This window comes from Crinia signifera, chromosome 9, assembly GCF_055691185.1.
Source record: "Crinia signifera chromosome 9, ASM5569118v1, whole genome shotgun sequence".
NCBI lineage: Eukaryota > Metazoa > Chordata > Amphibia > Anura > Myobatrachidae > Crinia > Crinia signifera.
In genome coordinates, this window is record NC_139225.1 from 32,844,995 (window position 1) to 32,868,600 (window position 23,606).

The 23,606-nt window shown below is 46.4% G+C and overlaps 1 protein-coding gene across 1 annotated transcript in view; it reads right to left on the minus strand.

Moving 5' to 3' along the window:
* Nucleotides 1–7,370: 7,370 nt before the first annotated feature.
* The window catches only part of CRAT (carnitine O-acetyltransferase), a 48,541-nt gene continuing 32,305 nt past the window's right edge, over nt 7,371–23,606 (minus strand). The window contains exons 6-14 of the mRNA XM_083158756.1: nt 22,682–22,856; nt 20,326–20,504; nt 20,146–20,246; nt 19,267–19,386; nt 18,124–18,246; nt 11,034–11,169; nt 10,853–10,915; nt 9,163–9,300; nt 7,371–9,072 (exon numbers count right to left, since the gene is read on the minus strand). Coding sequence (XP_083014882.1) covers nt 8,857–9,072; nt 9,163–9,300; nt 10,853–10,915; nt 11,034–11,169; nt 18,124–18,246; nt 19,267–19,386; nt 20,146–20,246; nt 20,326–20,504; nt 22,682–22,856 — 1,251 coding nt within the window. The 3' untranslated portion in view covers nt 7,371–8,856. The remainder of the gene's footprint in view (nt 9,073–9,162; nt 9,301–10,852; nt 10,916–11,033; nt 11,170–18,123; nt 18,247–19,266; nt 19,387–20,145; nt 20,247–20,325; nt 20,505–22,681; nt 22,857–23,606) is intronic.

Consider the following 23,606-nt stretch of genomic DNA (forward strand, 5'->3'; position numbering starts at 1 on the left):
TATGTGGGGTACCTGGCGGGGTGTTGGTTACCGGGCGTCCGGTATAACACTGAGTATGCTGGCTGCGTGATGCGCTCTGGTGTCCCCCTCCGGCGGCTGGATGCTGCTGCTGCCGCGTGTGAACTGGCGTCCGGGGCGCGCGCGAACGGCGCGAGCTAATGACGCGGGCGGGCGCCTTCGGCGTCTGTCGTCAGCGGGGGGCGGGACGCCAGGGGGGGGCTGGCTGCGCGATGACGCGGGCGGGCGTCTGGCGTCATAAGAAGGCGCCAGGCGACCTGTGCCTGCGTTCCTTGTGGCGCTGTGTGGAGTTGAATACTACAAGCGCTTACCGCTGGCTGTACCTGGCTGTACCTGGCTGTACCTGGCTGTACCTGGCTGTACCTGGCTGTACCTGGCTGTGTGCCACTACACTGCACTACAGAAATAGACTACTCAGCAGACTGGTAAGGTCCCTGTGCAGCAGCGCTGCAGGGACTGCTTCTCTTCTGTATACTGTATTGATTGTGGTTATCTCTTAAACAGTATTATAGCATGGAGGAGGAGAGAAGGCAGCCATCTAAGTCAGGGTAAGCCTGGACTGGATGTTTTTCTTTTTTGCTAGTTTATTCTTTTATTCTTTTATTTTTTTAGTGTTTGCAGTTGATACTTATGGTACTTTATTGTTGGCTAGGTCTGAGACTGGCAAGGAGAAGGCTGAGGCCAAGGCGAGGCACAAGAAGCGACCTGCCAAATGTGTCCTTTGTGATAAAGACCTGTCAGATAAATGTACAGGCTTGGTGTGTGATAAATGCAAAAAGCCGCCTATGCTGGGGCCAGACCAAATGAAGGACCTAGTGTCCATGTTAAGGACCTCTCTGGCGGATACCTTCGTCACAAAGGACGACCTAGCCAAAATGTCCCTTAAAAGGCCTAGGGAAGTGTTGTCGGAAGACTCTGAGGGATCAGAGGGCCCGGCAGTAGAACATGAGGAGGATGTGGAGGAAGGAGAAGTTGTACAGGAGAAACCGGATCTAGGATTTAATCCTGACCTCCTGGAAAACTTGCTGGTCCTAATTAATAAGTCCCTAAAGATAGAAGACCCTCCAGAGGAAGGCAAGTTGCAGGACTTGTTATTTAAAGACAAAAAGAAAAGGGTTAAAGCCTTTCCTTTGTCGGAGGCATTAAAAGAGGTAGTTGAAGAGGAATGGGCCAACCCTGACAAAAAGGTGGCAGCCCCGGTCAGGGTGGCAAAGATGTACCCATTTGAGGATAAACTCGCTAAGCATTGGGAAGTTGCGCCTAAAGTGGACGCTGCAATTGCGAGAATATCTCGGAAAACTACCCTTCCTTTAGAGGACGCAAATATCTTTAAAGATAGTATGGAGAGAAAATTGGAGATTACCCTGAGGAAACAACACGTAACATCAGGGGCGGCAATTAAGGCCTCTTCGGCAATTGCGGTAACTTCAAGGGTCCTGAGGTCCTGGTGTCAGGACCTTGAGTCTGATTTACTAGATGGCATCAAAAGGACTGAACTGCTTAAAGTAGTGCAGAATATGCAAGTTGCCATTGAATTTGTCTGCGACGCATCGTTAGATGCAGTAAGGTTATCAGCAAGGGCTAACGCTAGTACTGCTGTGGCAAGGAGGGCCCTATGGCTGAAGCCATGGGCGGCGGATGCTCAATCCAAGAATAAATTGGTCTCTTTGCCGTTTCACGGCGAGTATCTCTTTGGCTCCAAATTGGATGATATTATTTCTAAACTCTCGGGCGGGAAGTCAGTGTGGCTTCCGCAGGACAAGGCAGCAAAAAAGCCCTTTAATAGGTTTCAGCGCTTTCAAAACCCGGACCTTAAAGAGGCCAGAACATATAGGCCGGGTAGAGGATATAGAAGACCTTGGTTCGGGAATAGAGGTTCCTTTCGGGGTCAGCGAAGCAAAGAGGGCAGATTTGGATTTCGTAACCTGTCCCAATGACGCCAGGAGCAGGGTCGGAGGCAGGCTATTAAAATTCCAGCAGGCCTGGCTCCAATCCACGCAGGACAAGTGGGTACAGGAGATAGTTTCCAGCGGGTACCGGATAGAATTTGTCAAACCGCCGGGAAATTGGCAAGAGGTGTCTCCCATGCCCAAATGCCCGCAGGAAAGAAAGGCATTGTTAGACAGCCTAAAGACAATGATGGCGCAAGGAGTAGTGGTGAGAGTCCCGGAGGACCAAGAAGGCCGGGGGTGGCAGTCTCGGTTCTTCGTAGTGAAGAAAGCCTCGGGGGGTTTCAGGACCATCCTGGACCTGAGGAGGTTAAATTCATTTGTACACGCAAAGAGGTTCAAGATGGAATCTATCCGGTCCATCTTACCAGACATAAGACAGGGTTCCTTCCTCACCACCATAGACCTAAAGGACGCTTATCTTCATGTACCCATATATGCAGATCACCAAAAGTTTCTAAGGTTTTGCCTAGGAGGAAGCACCTATCAGTTCACGTCGCTTCCATTCGGACTCTCCACGTCCCCAAGAACTTTCACGAAGGTTCTGATAGTGCTCGTTGCCAATCTCAGGCAAGAGGGGATAGCAATTTGGGCGTATCTAGACGACCTCCTGATAATGGCCACCACGAGGGAGATGGCCATCAGGCATACACAGAGAGTGATCCAATACTTAGAAAAACACGGCTGGATCATAAACGTGGAGAAAAGTCAACTGACACCATCAAGATTGGTAAAGTATCTAGGGGTCATAATAGACACCGGCCAGATGAGAATTACCTTGACAGAAGACAGGATAGAGAAAGTAAGAAAGGAGATAAAAGGTCTCCTGGCAAAACAAACAGTCAGATCAGCAGACTGCATGAAAATCCTGGGCCTAATGGCGGCAGCTCAGGACACAATCAACTGGTCAAGATTTCATACGAGGTCCCTGCAAAACTGCTTCCTGTCCCAATGGGACGGGGACGGAAAGAACTTGAACCAAAAGATTACCCTGTCAAGGGGCGCGTTGGCAGACCTCAGATGGTGGTCAGACACGGGCAGGTTCCGTCAGGGCAAGTCCTTCCTAGAGGAGAGTCAGGTGGTTCTCACAACCGATGCCAGCAGTACAGGCTGGGGGGCGGTCTATGCAGGGGAAGCCGCTCAAGGAGTTTGGATGGGTGCAGCCAAAAAGCTTCACTCCAACTTGAAGGAAATGAGGGCAGTCACCTTGGCCTGCGTGCATTTCCAGCATCAGCTACACCAAAAAAATCTACTAATCAGGTCAGACAACCAAGTCGTTGTGGCCTATATAAACAAACAAGGAGGCACAAGGAGCAGGAGTCTCATGAGAGAAGTGACAGGTCTACTGCAATGGGCCGAGAGTTGGACGAAGAGCCTGAAGGCAGTATTTATTGCAGGAGAGAGGAATCAACAAGCAGACTCACTGAGCAGGGTGATGCTGAGGCCAGGGGAATGGGAACTGTGTCAGGAGGTCTTCGACAGGATAGTTTGCAGGTGGGGTCTACCTTCAGTGGATCTGATGGCTACCAGCAAGAATGCGAAGGTGCCGAAATTCATCTCAAGACACTGGGAGCCTCGAGCATGGCAAACAGACGCTCTGTCAGCAAACTGGGGGAGAGGTCTACTGTACGCCTTCCCACCGTTCCCCGTGATTCCTCGGATCCTCAGCAAGTTACAAAGGGAGCAGGCCACTGTAATTCTGATTCTGCCGTTCTGGCCGAGGAGATCCTGGTTTCCCAGGGTTACAAGGATGGCGGTCGAAGCTCCATGGTTTTTGCCTCAGAAGCAAGATCTACTGAGACAAGGGAAGTTCGTGCAACCACAGCCAGAGCACTGGAGATTAGCGGCGTGGTTACTGAAACCAGAACCTTAAGGGGTGAAGGGTTCTCAGTAAGAGTGGTGAACACCCTATTAAAGGCTAGAAAGAACTCAACATCAAAGACCTATTACAGGATCTGGGAGGCATATGTGCGATTCTGTAGAGGTAAGAATAGAAACCACAGGGACATCGCTACGGTCCTGGAGTTCCTTCAAAAGGGATTAGATAAGGGATTATCGGTAAGCTCTCTAAAGGTGCAGATCTCAGCGATTAGTGCCATGTTGGATTCCAGGATAGCGGAAAATCGCTACGTGCAGAGGTTTGTGCAGGCCATTAAAAAAATCAGGCCGGTCTTTCACAACCCTATGGCGCCTTGGGATCTCAATATGGTGCTGAATGCTCTGATCGAAGAACCATTCGAACCCCTTGACAAGGTGCCGATAAAATTCTTGACGGCGAAGGTGGCCTTCCTGGTGGCCATCACATCGGCCAGGAGGGTATCAGAGCTTCAGGCACTATGGGCTGAGGAGCCATTCCTGAATTTCTTCGAGGAGAAGGTGGTGCTGAGGACAAATCCTCATTTCCTCCCTAAAGTGGTATCCCAATTCCACATAAATCAAGAGATCGTTTTACCCTCTTTTTGCAGCAAACCAACTAACGCCAAAGAAGCTAAACTTCATAAACTAGACGTTAGCAGGGCCTTGAAGATTTACCTTCAGAGGGTGGAATCGGTGAGGAAAACCAAAAGACTGTTTATAATATCAGAGGGTAGGAATAAAGGACTGGGAGCCTCAAAAGCCACCATTGCAAGGTGGATTAAAAACTGCATCATTGAGGCTTATAAAGTAAAGGGAGTGGATCTTCCTAAAGGCCTGAAAGCCCATTCCACCAGGGCTGTCGCCTCATCATGGGCCGAGAAAGAAGCGGTCTCACTGGATGAATTATGTAAGACAGCTTGTTGGGCATCTGCTCACACATTTACCAGACATTACAGGGTAGATGTGGGATCTTCAAGTGATGCTAAGGTGGGCAGAAGGATCCTTAGCGCAGTTATTTAAAAAAAAAAAAAAAGAGAAAGAAGGCTGAAGCTCGGCAAAACAACTGAGTGGAAAGCACAAGTAAGGAGTGAAGCTAACTCCGCAGAGTATCCTTTTGTATGGTTTTGCTCTTTTTCTTTTATTTATCTTTGCTCTATTTATTATCATGTCACTGCTTATAATGTGTTCTAACGTAACTTAATATTTTGTTGCCCGCCCAGTGATTGAAACTGCTAGGGTATTACCCATGTGTTCGGCTGCCATGGGGAGGTAGAGGAAAGTACGGATTCTTACCGGTTAATACGCTTTCCTCTACTCCTCCATGGCAGCATATTTCCCGCCTCTTGTGGGACAGTATATGTTACATTTAAGTACTGTATTATGATTTATAGTTATTATGCTATGAGGTAATAGTGTATAAGCTTGATAATTGAAAGACACAGAGCCTCAGGGGGGCGGACCTTATATAGGGGCAGTGTCTTTTCTTTCCTTTCCAGATGTCTACCTATAAGGGAGGAAACCCATGTGTTCGGCTGCCATGGAGGAGTAGAGGAAAGCGTATTAACCGGTAAGAATCCGTACTTTCTTTAGCTGCCTTGAACATCAAAGTGTGACCTCTTATATACTTAAAGGATGAATGGGAGGTCTAGTTAAGTGGCTTCTTCTCAGCGTGTTTAAGCCTGAAATGTAAAAGGGCCACCTCTTCTCTGGGAATGAGCGGCTTTCAAATGCTACCTGTTTGGAAGTCAACTTCAGGGATGTTAACACATCCTCCTTTCCCATTGAGGAATCGCTGTTTTCAGGGGATTTTTTTTTTTTCCAGTGAGGAATTGCTGCTTTGAGGGGACTCTTGTGCTATTAAAACAATAGATTAGGATTATTTACCAATCTAGCTAGTTTAAGTTCAGCGCTTTTTATAAGCACCCCTTTTTTACTGCATGAGAGCACACAAATAAAGTTTGCAAAGGATCTCCAGAGGTTCTCAAAACTGTGACAAAACATTGGGTAATTATCTTAAAACCGGCTACTTAAACGAGGGACCGGGCTGCACCATCCAGGCATGGGCTAAGCTGGTCCCTAGACTGTGAATGTGCACAAGGCAGATGACCAGAAAGGACATTGGTGTGGTTAGGAGGGCCATGTCTGGCTCCAGGACCACTTGTTGACTACACCTCCACAATTGCTTACTCAGACTGGGTGCTCATGTTTGTGTGCAAGCGAAGAATGTAACAGTCTTCAATGGTGTGTAGGTAATGTAGAGCTTTACTTACGCTTAGGAGGAGCTTATAGCCGACAAGTTTCTATTAGACTTTGGAATAAGACAGACCTACAGGAAGGAAGGACCTGCTGGCAAGCTTAAGGTCCCCCATACACTAGTGTGACTTATTGGAGCCTTAAAATCACATGCAGTTTCCTTTTAATCTCCTGGCAGCAGGATTGAATACAATATAAGTTATGCAGTGCTTTTGCATATGATGTATCGTATGTCATGGCTTCGGGAACAGATTTGTGGCAGCCATAGATCAGAGGTGAAACACATAAGATTTAACACTTCTCATGTGATTTTAGTCTGATTGATTGCAATTGGGTAAAAAGGGCCTAAATCGCACTAGTATGTGGCTATCTTTACAAGCTATAGACTAAAATATCGGTGTCTGTCATTTCATGAAATGGGGCCAATGTATAAAGCCTGGTGCAGTGATAAGTGATAATGCATCAGCCAATCCGCTCCTGTCTTCCTTTTTAAACCTAGCCTGTAACTTGACAGTTAACAGCTGATTGATTGCTGCATTATTACCGACCACTTGACCAGGCTTTATACATCTGCCCCATTGTACTATATAAGTGATAGCGGTTGCTCCATTGTATCTCTGGAATCTGTGGTACATCTCGACTTGATTGAAAAAAAAAAACAGTACTTGTGTATTATCACAGTGCCCGCAAAATCGGCTGCAAATTACATGCAAAAATCGGATGCGATTTTAGCGCCCGATTTGCATGCTATTCCATCCTTGCACACCCCCAGTTTTACGCGGGGCTTGCCACGCTTCGGGATAGTTTTCCGCGGGGTTCACCACGCTTTGTAAAATCAACTCCACGCCAAAGTGGATAGTGGGGGTATGAACAGGTCAGGCCACGCTTCGGGCTGACTTGGATAGTGGGGGTGTGCAAGGATGGAATAGCATGCAAATCGGCCACTAAATCGTATACGATATCCTATGCGATTTAGATGAAATCAAGCGCTGTGATAATACACAAGTACCTAGAAAACACCAACCACTTCTCAATTTTGATAAATTTCCCCTTTAGTGTGGGGACAGTTGATATTTAGTTTAACCCTGTATTCGGGAACAAGTGGTACTCATGTTGCTATGGAATTACGTATCTATGCAAGGATAGGTAGTGCCATGGTTTAACCTGCAGCATGAAAATTTTAGGCTTATTGCAATTAGTGGTGAGGGGTCAACTGTAAGTGTTGGAAGTTAATTTATTAAAGCCCTCTGTGTGATGTTTCCCTTTCCCTGGCACATAAAAATGTTCCATCCAGACTTTCATTAAAGTTTATTAGAAATGTCTTCAACAAATACAGGACAAGCTCAACGATTGGTTGAACGCACAGATGATCATTGAAACGGCAACACGCTAAAAGTCCACAATGAAGACCGTAAGATTGCGTATGCAGCGTACATTTAGAACATACTTGTTCAATGCAGAATACATTCAAGGCATCCGATTTAGGCTGTATTAGGTGTATACTCATTACTAGATTGGTTTTGGCATGAGAATAATGTGCTACCTTCATATAAACAGTGCATTTCATGGCACATCTAAAGAAAAGAAAGGCAAACTTGGGCATTATCTGCTATGAACATACGCGATCATCGTTCCTATCACGGCTTACAGGAAGCAGCTGCAGATAACGGATTAGTCTGCGCATGATGCTGGTGCAGAGACAGCTGACGTACAAATCTCTACAGGGGCTTCTGCTACAGTCGATCAGGAACACTACATATGCATTAATGTAAAACAACAAAATCTAACCAGTGTTTACATTAACCTCCAAAATCAAAGCAGGTTTAGACCCAAATGTCCTGTGTTACCATAACATACCTTTATAAATTCACCTAGTGGCTAAAGGGCAAAGTGTGAAATGCATGGACACAAAAATATAAGACCCAAGCACTATAATATTGAACGTTTCCACTGAACTTGCTAGAAATGTGAACTATACTCTATATGTTCTATACAGTGCTGCTGAGCCGGTATTCTGCCTCTTTGGGGTGTGTGGTTAATTAGTAGTTGTGGTATTATGGGAGTTATTCTGGTTCACTCTCAGAGGCAAATTCCTTCTCAAATGGACAAAACCATGTGCGCTGCAGGTGGGGGCAGATGTAACTTGTGCAGAGAGAATTAGCTTTTGGTTTAGTTTTTACTTCAAAGTAAGATCTATATTGCAGTGTAAAAATAAAGCAGCCAGTACTTTCCCTGCACAGAAACAAAATATTTCACCCAACTCTAATTCTCTCTGCACATTTTGCATCTGCCCCCCTGCAGTGCACATGGTTTTGTCCATTGGAGAAGGAATTTGCCTTTGTGAGTGAACCAGAATAAGGGCCTATGTGTAGAAGAAGTTCACAATGAGCATTACCATCTGTAAACACTCTATATATACATTATGGAGTAAACAAAGGTTTTGCTTCAGATAGTCCCTGTAAAATTGCGTTTGTTCATAACATAAAGTAGCAAAGTTAATAGAGAACGGAACAATAAAATAATCACCGAACATTACAGATTAGTGTATTTTGTGCTGGTTCTTCTTTCTCAAAGTAGTGAATCTTGATTGGATCAATCCAGTTCTGATTATGCTGGCACTCCAGGGAGGAGAGGTTAAGTGTCATATCATGGCTGAATAGAGCCCATCTGTATTAGTCCCCTCAGTGGTCACTGGCTAAGCCAGCACGTGTCTACTTAATGCAGCACAATGTCCAACACAAAACCAGCCAGGGGGGGGGTTAAGGTCCATTCTGCTAAACTAGAGCTTAGATTTTGGTGTGCTCTGGATGAGTTTCTGAATATCGCACAGAGCTTTTTCCAAATAATGCGCCATTCTTGCAGCATTCGTTTCCGCGCAGCTGTTGAATGCAGACACCGAGAAGTTGATGTGTTCCTCCATAGGGTTATAACAAACACCATATCCGTCAGGCACCACTGGACCGAAGCACATGACGCAGTCTGTTTTAGCCGGCACCTACAAACAACACACACACAGTCAGTCTTGCAACGTGTCAGGCTACATCACGTTTATAGGTAGGGAGAGAACACACAGCTGTGGTTGTACCTGGCTGGTGGAGAGGTTAAAGTGCATGGCAATAGCATAGGACGTGTCCATGAAGATTTCGGGAATGCTGACCAAATCTTCAATGGCTTGTAGCTTCAATCCCAACAGATGGCGGTCTATGGCATTACCGTTTATAGCCTGTAGCAGCCAAAGGGGGGAGACGATTAAACAACAGGTGTTTATAATTCTGTTCAGCAGAAACATATCAAGTATATAGCATGTTACCTGTTTTACCCTTGAGTGCCAACATTGCTGTGAGGGATCCTTAAAATATCTGCAAAAAATGCTGGCGTCGTTCACAGCGACTGTTCTTTTTTTATTTTTGGGTGCAATATTTAACAAAACGTCAATTAATTGACTTGGCTGTATTTGTAGTTATTTATACAAAAAGAACAGTCGCTGTGAGCGGCGCTGGCATTTTTAGTGGATCATTTTTGAGGAGCTCTCACAGCAACATTGGCACTCAAAGGGTTACGTAAATATCTCTCTAACTAAAGGCCCCTGTACACATTGGGCGACTTTGAGCTGAAAGCAGCTCAATTTTGACGTCTAAGGTCCACACATACTGGGCGAATTTGCCCAGTGTGTATGGACAGCGTTGATCGCTATCATCGTATTCAAAAAGATTTGCAAGTTATTGTTATTTCCCCTACACAATATACGATATGTTCCACAGCCATACACACTGAACGGCTTTCCCCCTGCCTGGTGTGGGGGGCAGATGGCTTTTTATAGCACAGAGCTATGCAAAGCCGTTCATATGCTGGTAATACCAGCGGATGAGCGGTTTTCCCATCAATGATGCGGGAGCACACAGCAACACTCACCGCTCCTCACCGGGCGGCTTTGAGCTGAAAGCCGCTCAAACTTGCTGTTTTTGCTCAAAATCGCCCAGTGTGTACAGGGCAGCGATGAGCGGTGATATGTGCTCCCGCATCACTGCCGGCCGTTGCCACTCATCTGGTATTACCAGCAGATAAGAGACGGATGGTGGATGGCTTTCCATGGGGTCCTGCTATGGAAAGTCGTCCACCCCTTGGAAAATAGCCCAGTGTGTATGGACTTTTAATGAAATATCCACCTAAGAAGTACACTACCACCTATAAGCACAAGGTGGCAGAACATCAGCTTCCACTATATACTGTAAGTAATGCTATGCCTAGGAGCTCTCACAGAAGTGACTTTAGTCAGCAACATATGCTGGGGGGTGTCACAATCAGTCGCTAATGTGCCAATCAGCTGGGGAGGTATGTGAATAATGGTCCCATTCTGACACCATTACGGAAACACGTCTGAGCTAGGTATTGTAAAGCTGTATGTTCATTAGCAATATCATTATGCATATTGTTCAGTGTGTACTCAGATGCATGCTCCACCGGATAGTTAACAATAACCCCTATTGTCTGAAAATGCAGTCAAATCTGAAGATGTTGTCTGTGACTGCAAGTTCAGCAGGGGTCCCAGAGACATCACTGAAGGACATAGTTAACAATATCCTTGTGTTTTACCTGCTGATCGTTTGTTTTGCTGCACTGCAGATATCGTTAACAATATCGGCTGTGGAACATATCGTATATTGTGTAGGGGGAATAACAATAACTTGCAAATCTTTTGGAACAAGACCCCAACTACATATCTAAGTCTGTTTGTATCCAAAAATCCTAGCGGCCATGTGATTAAAGACACTTACCATGTCTGTGTATGTGCGATGAGCTTGAACCGCTTTGCGGAGCAGATCTACTTTCTCCTGATTCTAAGGTTGGGGAAAAAGAAACAAACCCCCCATATTTATAAACTCAACTAATTGCAGGCTTGTAGAACAACGTATAAAGTAATAGTTTGACGTTCCAACACAAAATAATTTTTTTTACCGATTTCCCAGAATCCTCCATTCCTTGCGCAAACTCCAGAGACTGTACAGAGGTGGAACGGATGGTGTCCGTCCTCCCTAGGTGGAACATTCGCAGAGATGCACTCTCGTAAGTGGCACAGGCACAGCCGTACATCCTAAATGGTGCAAAGCAGATCATGTATTGTTTATCTAGCATTTCCACTCTTGGAAATGGAAGGGACACATACACTGATGTACAAGGGGGAAGGGTGTGGGGGGGTGGTGTCATAGCATATAAGTATCTGCATTTCTTTGGCCCCACGCTACTGTGTCGGAGACAGGATTTCAAAGAGGGAGTCTTCAAATCCATCTTTGAAGTATCTTCTCTGATAATTTCTGCTCTATTCAAAGCAACGAAACTCAGGCGGAGGGCCAAGACAATAGAATGGCCATCAGTATGTCCTCTATCGATGGTGAAAACCGAAGGCATCATTTATGGTATTAAACAATGCGACAACATACCATTGATGAGTTTGGGCATGCACAGAAAAGGCTTGATCTAGGCACTCGCATAAAGGGATTTTTGTAAGAACTTACCGTTCGAATCCCTTTCTCTGATATGGTCCTGGTGACACAGCTCAACACTGGGATGTAGGAGGGTCCGAAGGAGCCAGGCACCTATCCTAAAGTTTTAGAGGGTAGGCTCCTCCCCTACTGCATCCCTGGACTCTTCAGTTCAATCTTTCAAAGCCACTGGAATACATTAACTCAGTACAAACGCCTGCACATATTATATGCACATTTTATAACAGAAACTGTTAACTTTTAACCATTTTAACATGAACATCATGAAACTTCTGGCATACTTACTGAGCGTAAGGGAGGGATCGCTGTGTCACCAGGACCATATCAGAGAAAGGGATTCGAACGGTAAGTTCTTACAAAAATCCCTTTTTCTCTTTCAATGGTCCTGGTGACACAGCTCAACACTGGGACGTTCCAGAGCCGGTCCTTTGGGAGGGTACGCTCAGGTCTGCAGCTCTCAGCACTGCTCGCCCGAATGATGCGTCCTCCGACGCGAACTCATGGAATCTATAGAATTTGGCAAATGTGTGAACAGATGACCAAGTGGCAGCCCTGCAAACCTGCTCAGCTGTGGCCCCATGTCGAACCGCCCAAGAGGTGGCAACTGACCTGGTGGTATGCGCATTTATTTTGGCCGGTACTGGTCTACCCACTTTGGTGTATGCAAAGGCTATCACAGACCGCAACCACCTAGCAATAGTCTGCTTAGATGCAGGCCAACCAATTTTGTGTACGTCATACAATACCAACAATGTGTCAGTCTTCCTGACACTCTTCACTCTGTCCACATATATGCGTAAGGCACGCACAACATCCAAAGTTCTCAACTTGTCCCTTTTCTTAGAACCCTCTGGGGGTTGAAACACAGGTAGAACTATCTCCTGATTTAAATGGAAGGTAGATACCACCTTCGGTAAAAACTGAGGCACTGTTCTTAAAACAGCCCTGTCATCATGAAAAATTAAGAAGGGAGATTTACATGACAAAGCTCCCAATTCTGAAACTCTTTTAGCAGATGCTACTGCTAACAAAAACACTAGCTTTCACGTGAGAAACTTAAAGTCAGCCGACCTTAAAGGTTCAAATGGTGCCTTTTGAAGGCATTCCAAAACCAGTGATAGATCCCAAGGTGCTACTGGTTGCTTGTATGGAGGTTTCAACCTGGATACTCCTTGTAAAAAGGTTTGAATTTCCGGCAAAATGGCTATCTTTTTCTGGAAATAGATGGACAAAGCCGAAATCTGCACCTTCAGTGACTGAAGGCTTAGACCCGATGAAAAACCATCTTGTAAGAATTCCATCATTCTTGATAGCTTAAAATGAGATGTATGAGCCTTTCTTCTCTCACACCATCGAATGTAAGTCTTCCAGACTCTATAATAATTTGCCGAAGATACAGCTTTTCTGGCTTTTATCATCGTCTGTACTACTGCCTCAGAAAACCCTTTTCTTTTCAAAATGGTGGTTTCAATAGCCAGGCCGTCAAAATCAATCGATCTGAATCCAGGTGATTGAATGGGCCTTGTCTTAGAAGGTCTGGTCTCAGAGGTAGACGCCATGAGTCCACAGACAACCTCTGAAGCCTCGAGTACCAGGACCTCCTTGGCCAATCTGGGGCCACTAAGATCACTGGAACCTTCTGCCCCTGTATTTTCTTCAGAAGTCTCGGTAACATTGGTACTGGTGGGAATGCATAAAGGAGATCTCCCTGCCAGTGAATAGTCATGGCATCCACTGCCTCCGCTAGTGGATCCCTTGTTCTGGCATAGAACCTGGGCACTTGACGGTTGACCCTGGATGCCATCAGGTCCACATCCGGAGTTCCCCACATCGAAGTGATTTGGTGAAACACCTGAGGGTGTAAGCTCCATTCCCCTTCCTTGAGCTCCTCCCTGCTCAGGAAGTCGGCTTCTATATTCTCTATTCCTGGAATGAATATAGCCGATACAGCTGGAACATTCTGTTCCGCCCATAGGAAGATTCTGGACACCTCCCACATGGCCAATTTGCTGCGTGTACCTCCCTGGTGATTCAGATACGCCACAGCTGTGGCATTGTCGGTCTGAATCCTCAAAGGGAGGTTCTGTAACCTGTCTCCCGCCAAGGAAATCACTTTCCAGACAGCTCTCAGCTCCAAGATGTTGATTGGTAACGCTGCTTCCTCTGCTGTCCACAGACCCTGAAGCCTGAGATCCAGGACTATTGCCCCCCAGCCCCTGAGACTGGCGTCGGTAGTTACTATCAACCAGTCCCAGGTCTGTAATGACCGACCCCACTGAAGGGAATCTACTTCTGTCCACCATTTCAAGGATTCTCGAGTGTCCGAAGACAGCACTATCATCTCGGATTTCATGGTCAAAGTGTTTCCTGACCAGGCTGACAAAATGTTCCATTGGAACCTCCGAGAGTGGAACCTGGCAAATTGAAGCGTCTCGAATGACGCCACCATCTTCCCCAGGAGCTTGAGGCACCTCCATACTGAAATGCTCTGAGCCCTGAGAATCTCCTGGACTAGGGTGACCAGATCCCTGGCCTTTACCTCCGGGAGGAATACCCGATGAAGATGGGTGTCCAATATGACTCCCAAGAATTGGAGCCTTTGTGACGGTACCAACTGAGATTTTTGCAAATTTAAAATCCAGCCGTGAGCCTGCAAAAAACTGATGGCCTCTGCCAATTGACTCTGCAGCATGGCTGCTGACTCTGCTTTGAACAGGAGATCGTCCAAATAGGGTATTACTGTGATTCCCCTGAGCCTCAGCACCGCCGCCATCACTGACATTATCTTTGTGAATACCCTTGGCGCGGTTGCTAGCCCAAAGGGTAACGCCCGGAATTGTAAATGCAGGTCTCCTATGGCAAACCTCAACAAGGTCTGATGCTCCGGGTGTATAGGGACGTGCAAATATGCGTCCTGGACATCCATGGACGCCAAAAATTCTCCCTGGTCCAGACTCAGGAGTACTGACCGTAGGGACTCCATTTTGAAATGGTCTACCCATAAATGAACATTTAGGGACTTCAAATTTAGTATTGGTCTGAAAGACCCGTCTGGTTTGGGCACCAGGAACAGCGTGGAGTAAAAGCCTTTCTTCCACTCTGCCCTGGGGACTGGTGTAACCACCCCTTTTTCCAAAAGGGAGTGAGCTGCTCTCACAAGAGCTGTACGAAGCTGTGCCTCCTTTGGTAAGGATGTGGGGATGAACCTCTTCGGAGGCGGCCCTCTGCAAGGGATTTTGTAACCCTGTGTTATAATATCTAACACCCAGGCATCCTGGCCTAGAGAAGCCCAAGCGTCCCTGAAGAGTGTGAGACGCCCCCCCACTTTTGTCACTGTCGGGCGAAGCCCCTGACAGTCATGCAGAGGGTTTATCCTCTCCTTTTGTGGCAGGCTTCTTGTGAAAAGAGCCAAATTTTGACTTTTGTGTCTTGCCTCTAGAGGACTGAAACCTTCCCCTGAAAGACTGTCCTCGAAAGGACGCACCACCTCTAGGGGAGGGCCGAAAGGACGGCTTAAAAGCAGAAAATCTGGACGTCTGCTTTGCTGAGGAGGCCGGCAGGAATGTACTTTTGCCGCCCGTGGCCTTCTTTATAATCTCCTCTAATTCGGTACCAAAAAGTACCTTTCCTTTGAAGGCTAATGTTTCCAGAGCCTTCTTGGACTCATTGTCTGCTTCCCAGGCTTTAAGCCAAAGCACTCTCCTGGCATTAATGGAGACTGTGGACACTCTGGTTGCCATTTTAATAGCTTCCTCCTCTGCTTCCACTGCATATTCTGCAGCTGCCTTAATCTTTTCTGCAAGCAGTAACGCACCAGGGTCAGCCTGCAGCATGGTGCATAATTCACCAGCCCACTCTATCATGGCCTTAGAGACCCAGGCTGAAGCAATAAGGGGCCGTAAGGTAAACCCCACCCCTTCAAAGATAGCCTTGAGGTTACCCTCCAGCTTTTTATCCACAGAATCTTTGAAAGCTGCACCGCCCTGTACTGGTAATACAGTAGCCTTGGACAAACGTGCCACTGAAGCGTCCACAACTGGGACCTTTTCCCAGAGCTCCGCATGAGACTCTGGCATGGGGTACAGACTAAGGAATCGCTTAGGCATCTGTAGCCTCTTATCAGGAGTTTTCCAAGCCCCTTCTAACAATTCCTGTAACCCCTCATCTGAAGGAAAAGTAACAGCCTCCTTCCGCTGTCGCTTAAAAACACCTTTAACAGGAGTCTTATCCTCCACAGACAGCTTTAAAGCCTGCTTCACAGCTACAATGAGATCCTCTATACCAGCAGCAGAGTTCTCTTCCACATCATCACCCTGATCCCAGGGGATGTCAGTATACTCTCCTTCCTCCTCATCTACCACAGTAGTCAAAGCATAAGACCTTCTAGGGGTCCCTGCCACATCATCCATTTTGTCCAGCATTTCACTGAACCTGTTGATCCCTTTAGCAGTATCCTGCATCACCTGAATCAGCGCAGGATCTGCCTGGGTAAGAGGCAAGGAGCCAGACGACTGCTGAGATGATGGCATAGGTCTCTGTGATTCTACCAGCCCATCACTCTGCCTGTCCAAAAGCTGCACCAAAGCATTAACTGACCTGCCTAGGGCCCTGGCCCACGCAGGTTCCATCTGCTCTGCCCTATGGGGTTCACTGCCCATGGGTCTCACATCAGCGCAAGTAATACATAAGCCCCCCTTGGCCATCTGCTCAGGGACAAACTTTTGTGTGCAACCATTGCACGCGCTCAGTGCACTAAGGGCTCCCTCCCCCAAAACCACAGCCTGATGCTCAGACATGATGCAAGTGATAAATGTATATCTATCAGTATACACAGTGCAAACAATGTACAAACGTTTATACAGAGGCAATGCACCCAATCACTTATCTGTCTGTTGGTTTCAACTGCGGGGAAGCGATGCCCAGGAAATCCAAGTCACTCTGCCAGGATCAGTAAGCCAGCTCAGCTCCGCTGCAAGCGTTCTGAAAGGCGCCAAAGTCAGAGTGAAGGAAGAGACCACAGGTCCCTGCTGCTGCGGGGTCCGTGACCTTTTGGCGCCAACCACCCCCAGCCAGCCGCTCCTCAGGTAGGATTTCCTAGTTCCAGTGTCTCCCCCTCAACTGGGGATCACTTGGAACATGCCTGTCACAACGCTGCTGTCCTCTCATCTAGGAGCTCAGCGTGTAAGCTCCGCATAAAATGGCCGCCGCCATCACGGAGCGCCTGTCCCCCATGATCCCCACCTAAATGTGGAGCCGGTTTCAGGGTACTCCGGAGCCCAGGCAGCCTTTTGGAAAAGGCTATAAGCGCTGCACAGGGAGACCAGACAGTGTCTCCCCTGTGCACAGTGAGCTGACAGGACGCGCTTCTGTCAGCTCCTGCTGCGCTAGCAGTGTGAGGATTCACTATGAGAATCCTCACACTGTGCCTACCTAGCTAGGGTAAAAGTTAATAAAACAATAAAAATCCCCTAACTACTCTAATTCTTCGGCTGCTCCTGCAGCCCTTTAGAATAGCACCCACTCCAGTGGGCACCTAACACGAACTGAAGAGTCCAGGGATGCAGTAGGGGAGGAGCCTACCCTCTAAAACTTTAGGATAGGTGCCTGGCTCCTTCGGACCCTCCTACATCCCAGTGTTGAGCTGTGTCACCAGGACCATTGAAAGAGAAAAAAGGTTTATCTGTCCAATCAATCTGCTGGGAACCAAGATCTGGTAATGCATGGGAGCAAATGACAAATCAACAATTTGGTAGAAGACACTGTAAAAGACACCATGGCCGTTACAGACAAATTGGTTACATTCGTTTGATATAATAAATTTATCCGAACATTTGTCTTTGACCAATCATTAATGTTTGGGAGCAAATGGTTTACAGTCTGGTGGCAAGAAAAATCTGGTAATGTATGGGAGAGATTGGACAGATAAAATCTGTAGGTGTGTACCCAGAATTATCCAACACAAACAGTGAGCTGTGTAAGTTTCCTCTATGCATGTGCGTCACAGCGTAGATGTCAGTCAGGAGTCTGTGAGTGACCCAGGGGCGTGGCTGGACTGCTGATTGATGCCAGGGCTCAGCCAGTGAGGCGGAACAGCCAGACTGGAGACAGTGGCAATGCTGCAGAGCAGGGTTACTGGCTGACAATCTAGTAGCCAGTAACCAACGATTGCTGGAAACTATCAACCTCTATGATAAAACTAATCTGCCATTGATCATCGATCGTTGAGCGCCTTCAACACCGTTGAGAGCATACCATCCCTAGTTATAAAAGTACATTTAAAGCATAGCTAAATACAATTAATTTTGAGAGCATTTACAAGTCATTATTATTATTTGGGGCAGATTAGTTGGAAGTTCGGGTTGTGCATTAATCTGCCAGTTAGTATAGGCCTTCATGTAGGTTGGCAGGAGCACTTACAGTGACTACCACATTTAATTGGCTCTACCATGTGGTCGAACAGATTGAACCCCTTTCTGATGGACAGGCAAGGATTGTTATTTCACTGTACCTTGGTAGTCCCGGCACCATAACTTCCCTGTTCTTACCGGTAATATGCCAGCTGGAGTGCCACTTGGATAAAGGCATCTGGGCTCAACTTTTCTGCCTTCGGAAAGTTCTTCCCAAACGCGTGGAAAACAAAGACTTTAATATCCAGATCATGTATCATTCTTTAAAAAAAACATAAAAACCAAAAGATGGCTAAATATACAGTAAATTAAAACAAAAAAAGTACATACTTGCAGAATTCTTTATTGTGACTAGCACTGGCTCTAGTGATATTACAGCGCAGTGCCCAAGGACTGTGGTAATGAAATGCAAAGAATGGCTCATGGGAGATGTATTTATCTGATAAGAACACTAGGCACGTTTCACCCTGGGACATCACCAAGGTGTCTATCAGCAAGGGTATACAACCTTCACAGAGAGAAAAGCCACAAAGAAGGCAATACAAATGCTACTCTGTGGGCATCGTAGTGTATCTAGGTATCGCCAGTGTATGGAGGTTATTCTGGTTGACTTGCAAGGCTGCGTATTTCGCACCCTTGTGAGTCCACCAGAAGCTGCTAGCCCCTCGTACACCGCGATTACCATAAACATCCATTCTCAGCCTTGGGTGCAGGGGAGAAATCATTCGATCGTCAGCGACCCTCAAATAATTTTTCCAGCTCTCCTAGATCTGAGACACCTCTGTGGAGTCTCAGATCTGTGGGCGCCCTGTGCGGGCAGCTGATGTCAGCTGCCCGCCCCCGCACCATCAGAGAATTACCATGAGAACACCCAGCCTTTTAATGGGAACGCCCATAAAGCACTGGGCGTTCACATGGCCGAATCCCTTGGCCTGCCGCCCCACACCGGCAATGTTGTATGCTAGCGCTCGGCGAATACATGTGCAGGAAAGCGTGTCAATCAGAATAGGGGCCTATGTCTTGGCCAATGTGCATAATTGCTTCTCCATGCTAGTATTGTGCAAACTCGCTGTAGAGAAGGCTTAGGCGAAACTTTCGTCTGCACAGCTTCAAGTGCACCCGGTCAGTCATTGCCTGGCCAGGTCTACTGGGATATTTTGTTTCACAGGTTGCCCTCCACGGCTATAAATCATTGTTTCTAGTATCGAAGTATCTAAATAAGATGAATTCTAAAATGTACGGTCACATAGTGATTATGGCACAAAGGTTCTGTGCACTTACATGTTCAGATTCTGTTTGGCTTTTTCAATGTCAGTCTTGATTTCTGGAGTGATATTGAACCGCAGCTTTTTGGGCATTGGCAGAGGTATCATTGGGGACCGCACGTAGTCTGGCTTCTTCCTGCAAGAAGACAATGAGGTTAGAGCCTCCTTTATTAAATGCAGAACAATAAACTACCATGCATGGCATTTACTCCTTATGAAAAGGACACTAAAGTCTGGAAAAGAAAAGAAATATACACATAGCAGTAATCACAGACAAATAGGATGCCCCAACTCAATTAGAGTTTTATTGTACATAAATGCGCACAAGGAGGTGTACCATTTACTCTGCAATCTGACCACTTTGTAGAATGGTTGGAGGTGCCTACATGGAGGTAGCAGCAATGCATTTATATGGAAATGCAGCAAGTGGTATCACATCTCCTGCATGCGTTACTCATCCAAGTTGTGTGTAACACGATTGACCAGCTGTAAGACACATGGAGTTGCGCCTGCCGGCTGTTGCTGAACCAACAAACAGGCCAGGAAATCTCCATCTTCCGACTAAGATCCTGGCCTCGTCACTCCCTCAAAATGGAAGTCATCGCAGTCCCTACCAAACCCAGATGGCAGCAGACGGTCTTTCTGGTGCCAATTTGTATCTAACATTGCAGAACCATACTGAGCCAGCATGAAGTACCGAACATCCGCACTTGGTACAAATTCAGCTAGTTATATCTGAATCCGATAGACCATCAGTCCTCAGTGGTCACGAGCAGCCCAGACTGAAGGACTATCCCTGCATTGGTCACATTGGAAGAACTCGAAGGACACAATTAAGCCACACTAGTAACTGCATTGGGATTTAGGTTATTAGATTTCAGTACGGAATTCTTACGTGTATTCAACAACGTGGTCCAGCAATGCCACAATGGGCGGCCCTTCCGCAGGTGCGTGTTCATACACCAGTCCGCATGACCCATCCTCTGCCACTATAAACTAAGAAAAAAATGCTTATGAAGCACCCCGTAAAGCTAGTACCGAACATAAATCTTTCCCAGAGACCACAAGGTTGTACCTGAAGAGTTTTATCAAACCACCTATTCCCAGTATTCAAGCGGCTCCCTCCACCATGTAACATCTGCGCCGCCACGCGGCTCATGTACAGCTCGTCTGAGACTCTGGGCATTGGGGCGTCCAGACACACCGTGAAGATGCTCTTCTCAATTGTTCTCACTGACTCCTTGTTGGTTTTATCTGGACAGAGAAAGAAAGAAACCAGTATAGTTTATGGTGGTTATGGAATGTTTCAATTAGCTGCCCACGGCCATCAGAACCACCCTGGCTACTACAACCTGGGTTATGTGGGCAGGATAACCTCACTTAAAGGTCTCCTTCCCGAGAGAATAATAAAAAAAAAATATATATATATATATATATATATATATATATATATATATATATATATATATATATATATATATATATAAAAAAAAATTTAGAAATATATATAATGAAAAAAAAAAGCCTCATCGGCAAGGCTTCAATAGCAATTTGGTTTAATCAAATTCTTAATTAATCCAAGCAAATACCACTGAGCAGGATCAGTTACAGGCTGGACTTCATGGAAGAGGTTTGGTAAGGTGATATACATAGGACTCAGATGCTGGGACATACAAAGTGCAGGTAAGTAATAGAGAACCATCTGAGTGGAGTCTTGCTTACACTGGTGAAACGAACGTGCGGTTATGTCACAATCATTTTATTGCATTCTGTTCATAAACCAGTTCCAGCCATCATCAGAATGTTTTATTTTTTTAGGCGCTCTGCAGTGGTGACACTTGTGAGTGGTTGGCACAGTTATAAAGCTGGTGCAAAGTGCAGGCTGGGTTTGTCTATGACAACTCGCCAACACATGTACTGTATATGGGCACATTCACCCAACTCCAAACACAGACAGATCTGCTTTATAAATACATTTTAAGAGGGCCAAACAAATTCATAGCCTAAAAAAGGATACAGGGTTACACCCCTCAGGGTAATGTACATTAGGGGACCAGTCAGTAATATTTTGCCCACTAACCACAGGGATGTCTAGCTTAAAATGAATTAAGTAAGATTTAGGGTTACCTTGGCTAGACCTAACCAGGCGAAATTCCAAACATAGATTTAATATAGGTTGAACTCGATGGATAAACATCTTTTTTCAATCTCACTATGGGACTGTTTCAGACCTGTTTGCTAGGCTGCATATGGCTAGCAAACAGGTAAACGCCCCCCCCCCCCCCCCCCCTCCGGCCAATCGAATCCCGCCACTAACATGCAAGGGGATGTGTACGCTAACGCATGCCTGTGCATGTGGTCGCAAGGAAGAGAAATCATTCGATGGTCACTCGCCATCGAGCAATGTCTCCTGTCTTTGCTGAGAAAAGTCAGCCTGGACTGACTTCTTTGTGCCTGCTGTCCGCCAAATTCGGGGCAGGCACTGGTGTCAGCCGCCTGCCCCGAGAATGCGACGCCACGCCTGCTTACGCCCCTTTCCCGCCCCTCCTGGAGTGAATGGCCCGGCGAGTGTCAAATCTCGCCGGAGCCGTCCGCTCCCGGGATTTGCACCTGCGCATGTGCAATCACCGATCGGGTACGTAGACGACATTGGCACACTACGAGCGGGTCGGAATCGGTCCCTATGTACGTATGGATCCCTTATTCCTCTACTGCACCTCCAGCAATTTGCCGATGATCCTGGGTATATAGTCAGGAAAGGACCTTATAATGGATTACTATGACTGACATGCTGGGCTTGAGTTGCCCGCTCACTACACGCAATAGAGATAGTTGGCCGATGTTGGAAATACTGTGCATGCATCGAGTTGCAGAGCACATACATCCTGATAGGCACTGCACAGAGACGCAGTACGAATATAGACGTAGGAGCTTCAGATTTTAGTTGGCACTGCTGGGAGGTTACGGGGCAGCTAATTAGACTCAGACATGTTGCAACCAGCGACTGCGTCTAATGATGATTTTGCATGGACACAGACAGCCATGTTCAGACGGGCTATTGCAATATTTGATGATGCGTACAGTGCGTATGTTTGATATGTACAGTGTACGGACTCAGTAGCGGCTGCAACTCAAGGCACTTCTGATTCAGGCACCGTAATGGAACTGTTTTGACTCCATTTCCTATCTTAGGTAAACTTTGGCAGAGTTGAGAAAGTTGGACAAATGTCATCTTGCATGAAGGCCCCAAATGCAAGGACACCCTTAGGACCCACCAGTCTTCCATAATGCAAGACACCCCTCTTCTAAACATTGAGTAGGAATACCATAACCCTAACCTCCCACATTATAAAGTGATCACACATCAGAGGAACCGGTCATGTGTGGGGTAGAATAGATAGTATAGTCCTAGCACAATCTCCTCAGCTCACCTTTGATAAGATTGTTGTAGGCCTTGGCCCAACTGTTCCTGTGGTTAGTAGTCAAGATGCCGATGGGCTCCTTGTTGGTCTGCAGAGACGTTCCCCAGATCTTCTCCAGCTGACTAAAAATCTGATCCTCAGTGAGGGGCGTCCGGTCGCTGTTATACACATCCATCTCAAAAAACTGAGACAAAAAATGACAGAACCATGAAGTGAATCAGGAATGGTCACAGCAGCTCTGAATCTTTTAAGGTGGACCTGATGCCTACAGGAAGTACAGGTAGACATTTTGTGGGATGAACCAACAGTTACTCTATTAAAAAGGACATTGATTATGAATAATGGTTCAGCCTCAAAATGGCTGCTCACATAGCACATTATGGTAGACGTTTAAAGTTTCAATGAAAGGGAACACTTTCCTTAATGAAAGCTTTTGCGTAAAAAAATTGAAGAAATTCAATAGTTTTTAGAAGCCTGACGGGAGCTATTCAATTGTTTTGTTGCTTCAGCGGGCAGTGAATATTTTGGCTCAGAATCAATGATAGTTGGGCTTTGAATGCCTATTACTTTACACGTCTAAACTGGATGCAATTGGGAGTGGTAAGAACAATAATATTGGATGCCAGCGGCGACTGCAGAACAGCGGAATATCACCGGCCGGGCACTAATTACTTAAGGTGCGTACACACGGGGGAGATATATTGCTAGCAATATATTGCTTGCAATATATTGCTGAGCAATATATTGCTCAGTGTCTCTTTTTCAACAAGCGACCAGAGATGGTCGCTGTTGAAAACGAACCTCTGCTGGGGGTGCCGCAGAGGTAATTAGCTGGTCGCAGGAGCAAGCTCCTGCGACCAGCGATTACAATGGGGCAGAAAACGGGAGCGCGCACCCAGAGATTTATCTCCGGGGCAAACTCCCAATCACTGGC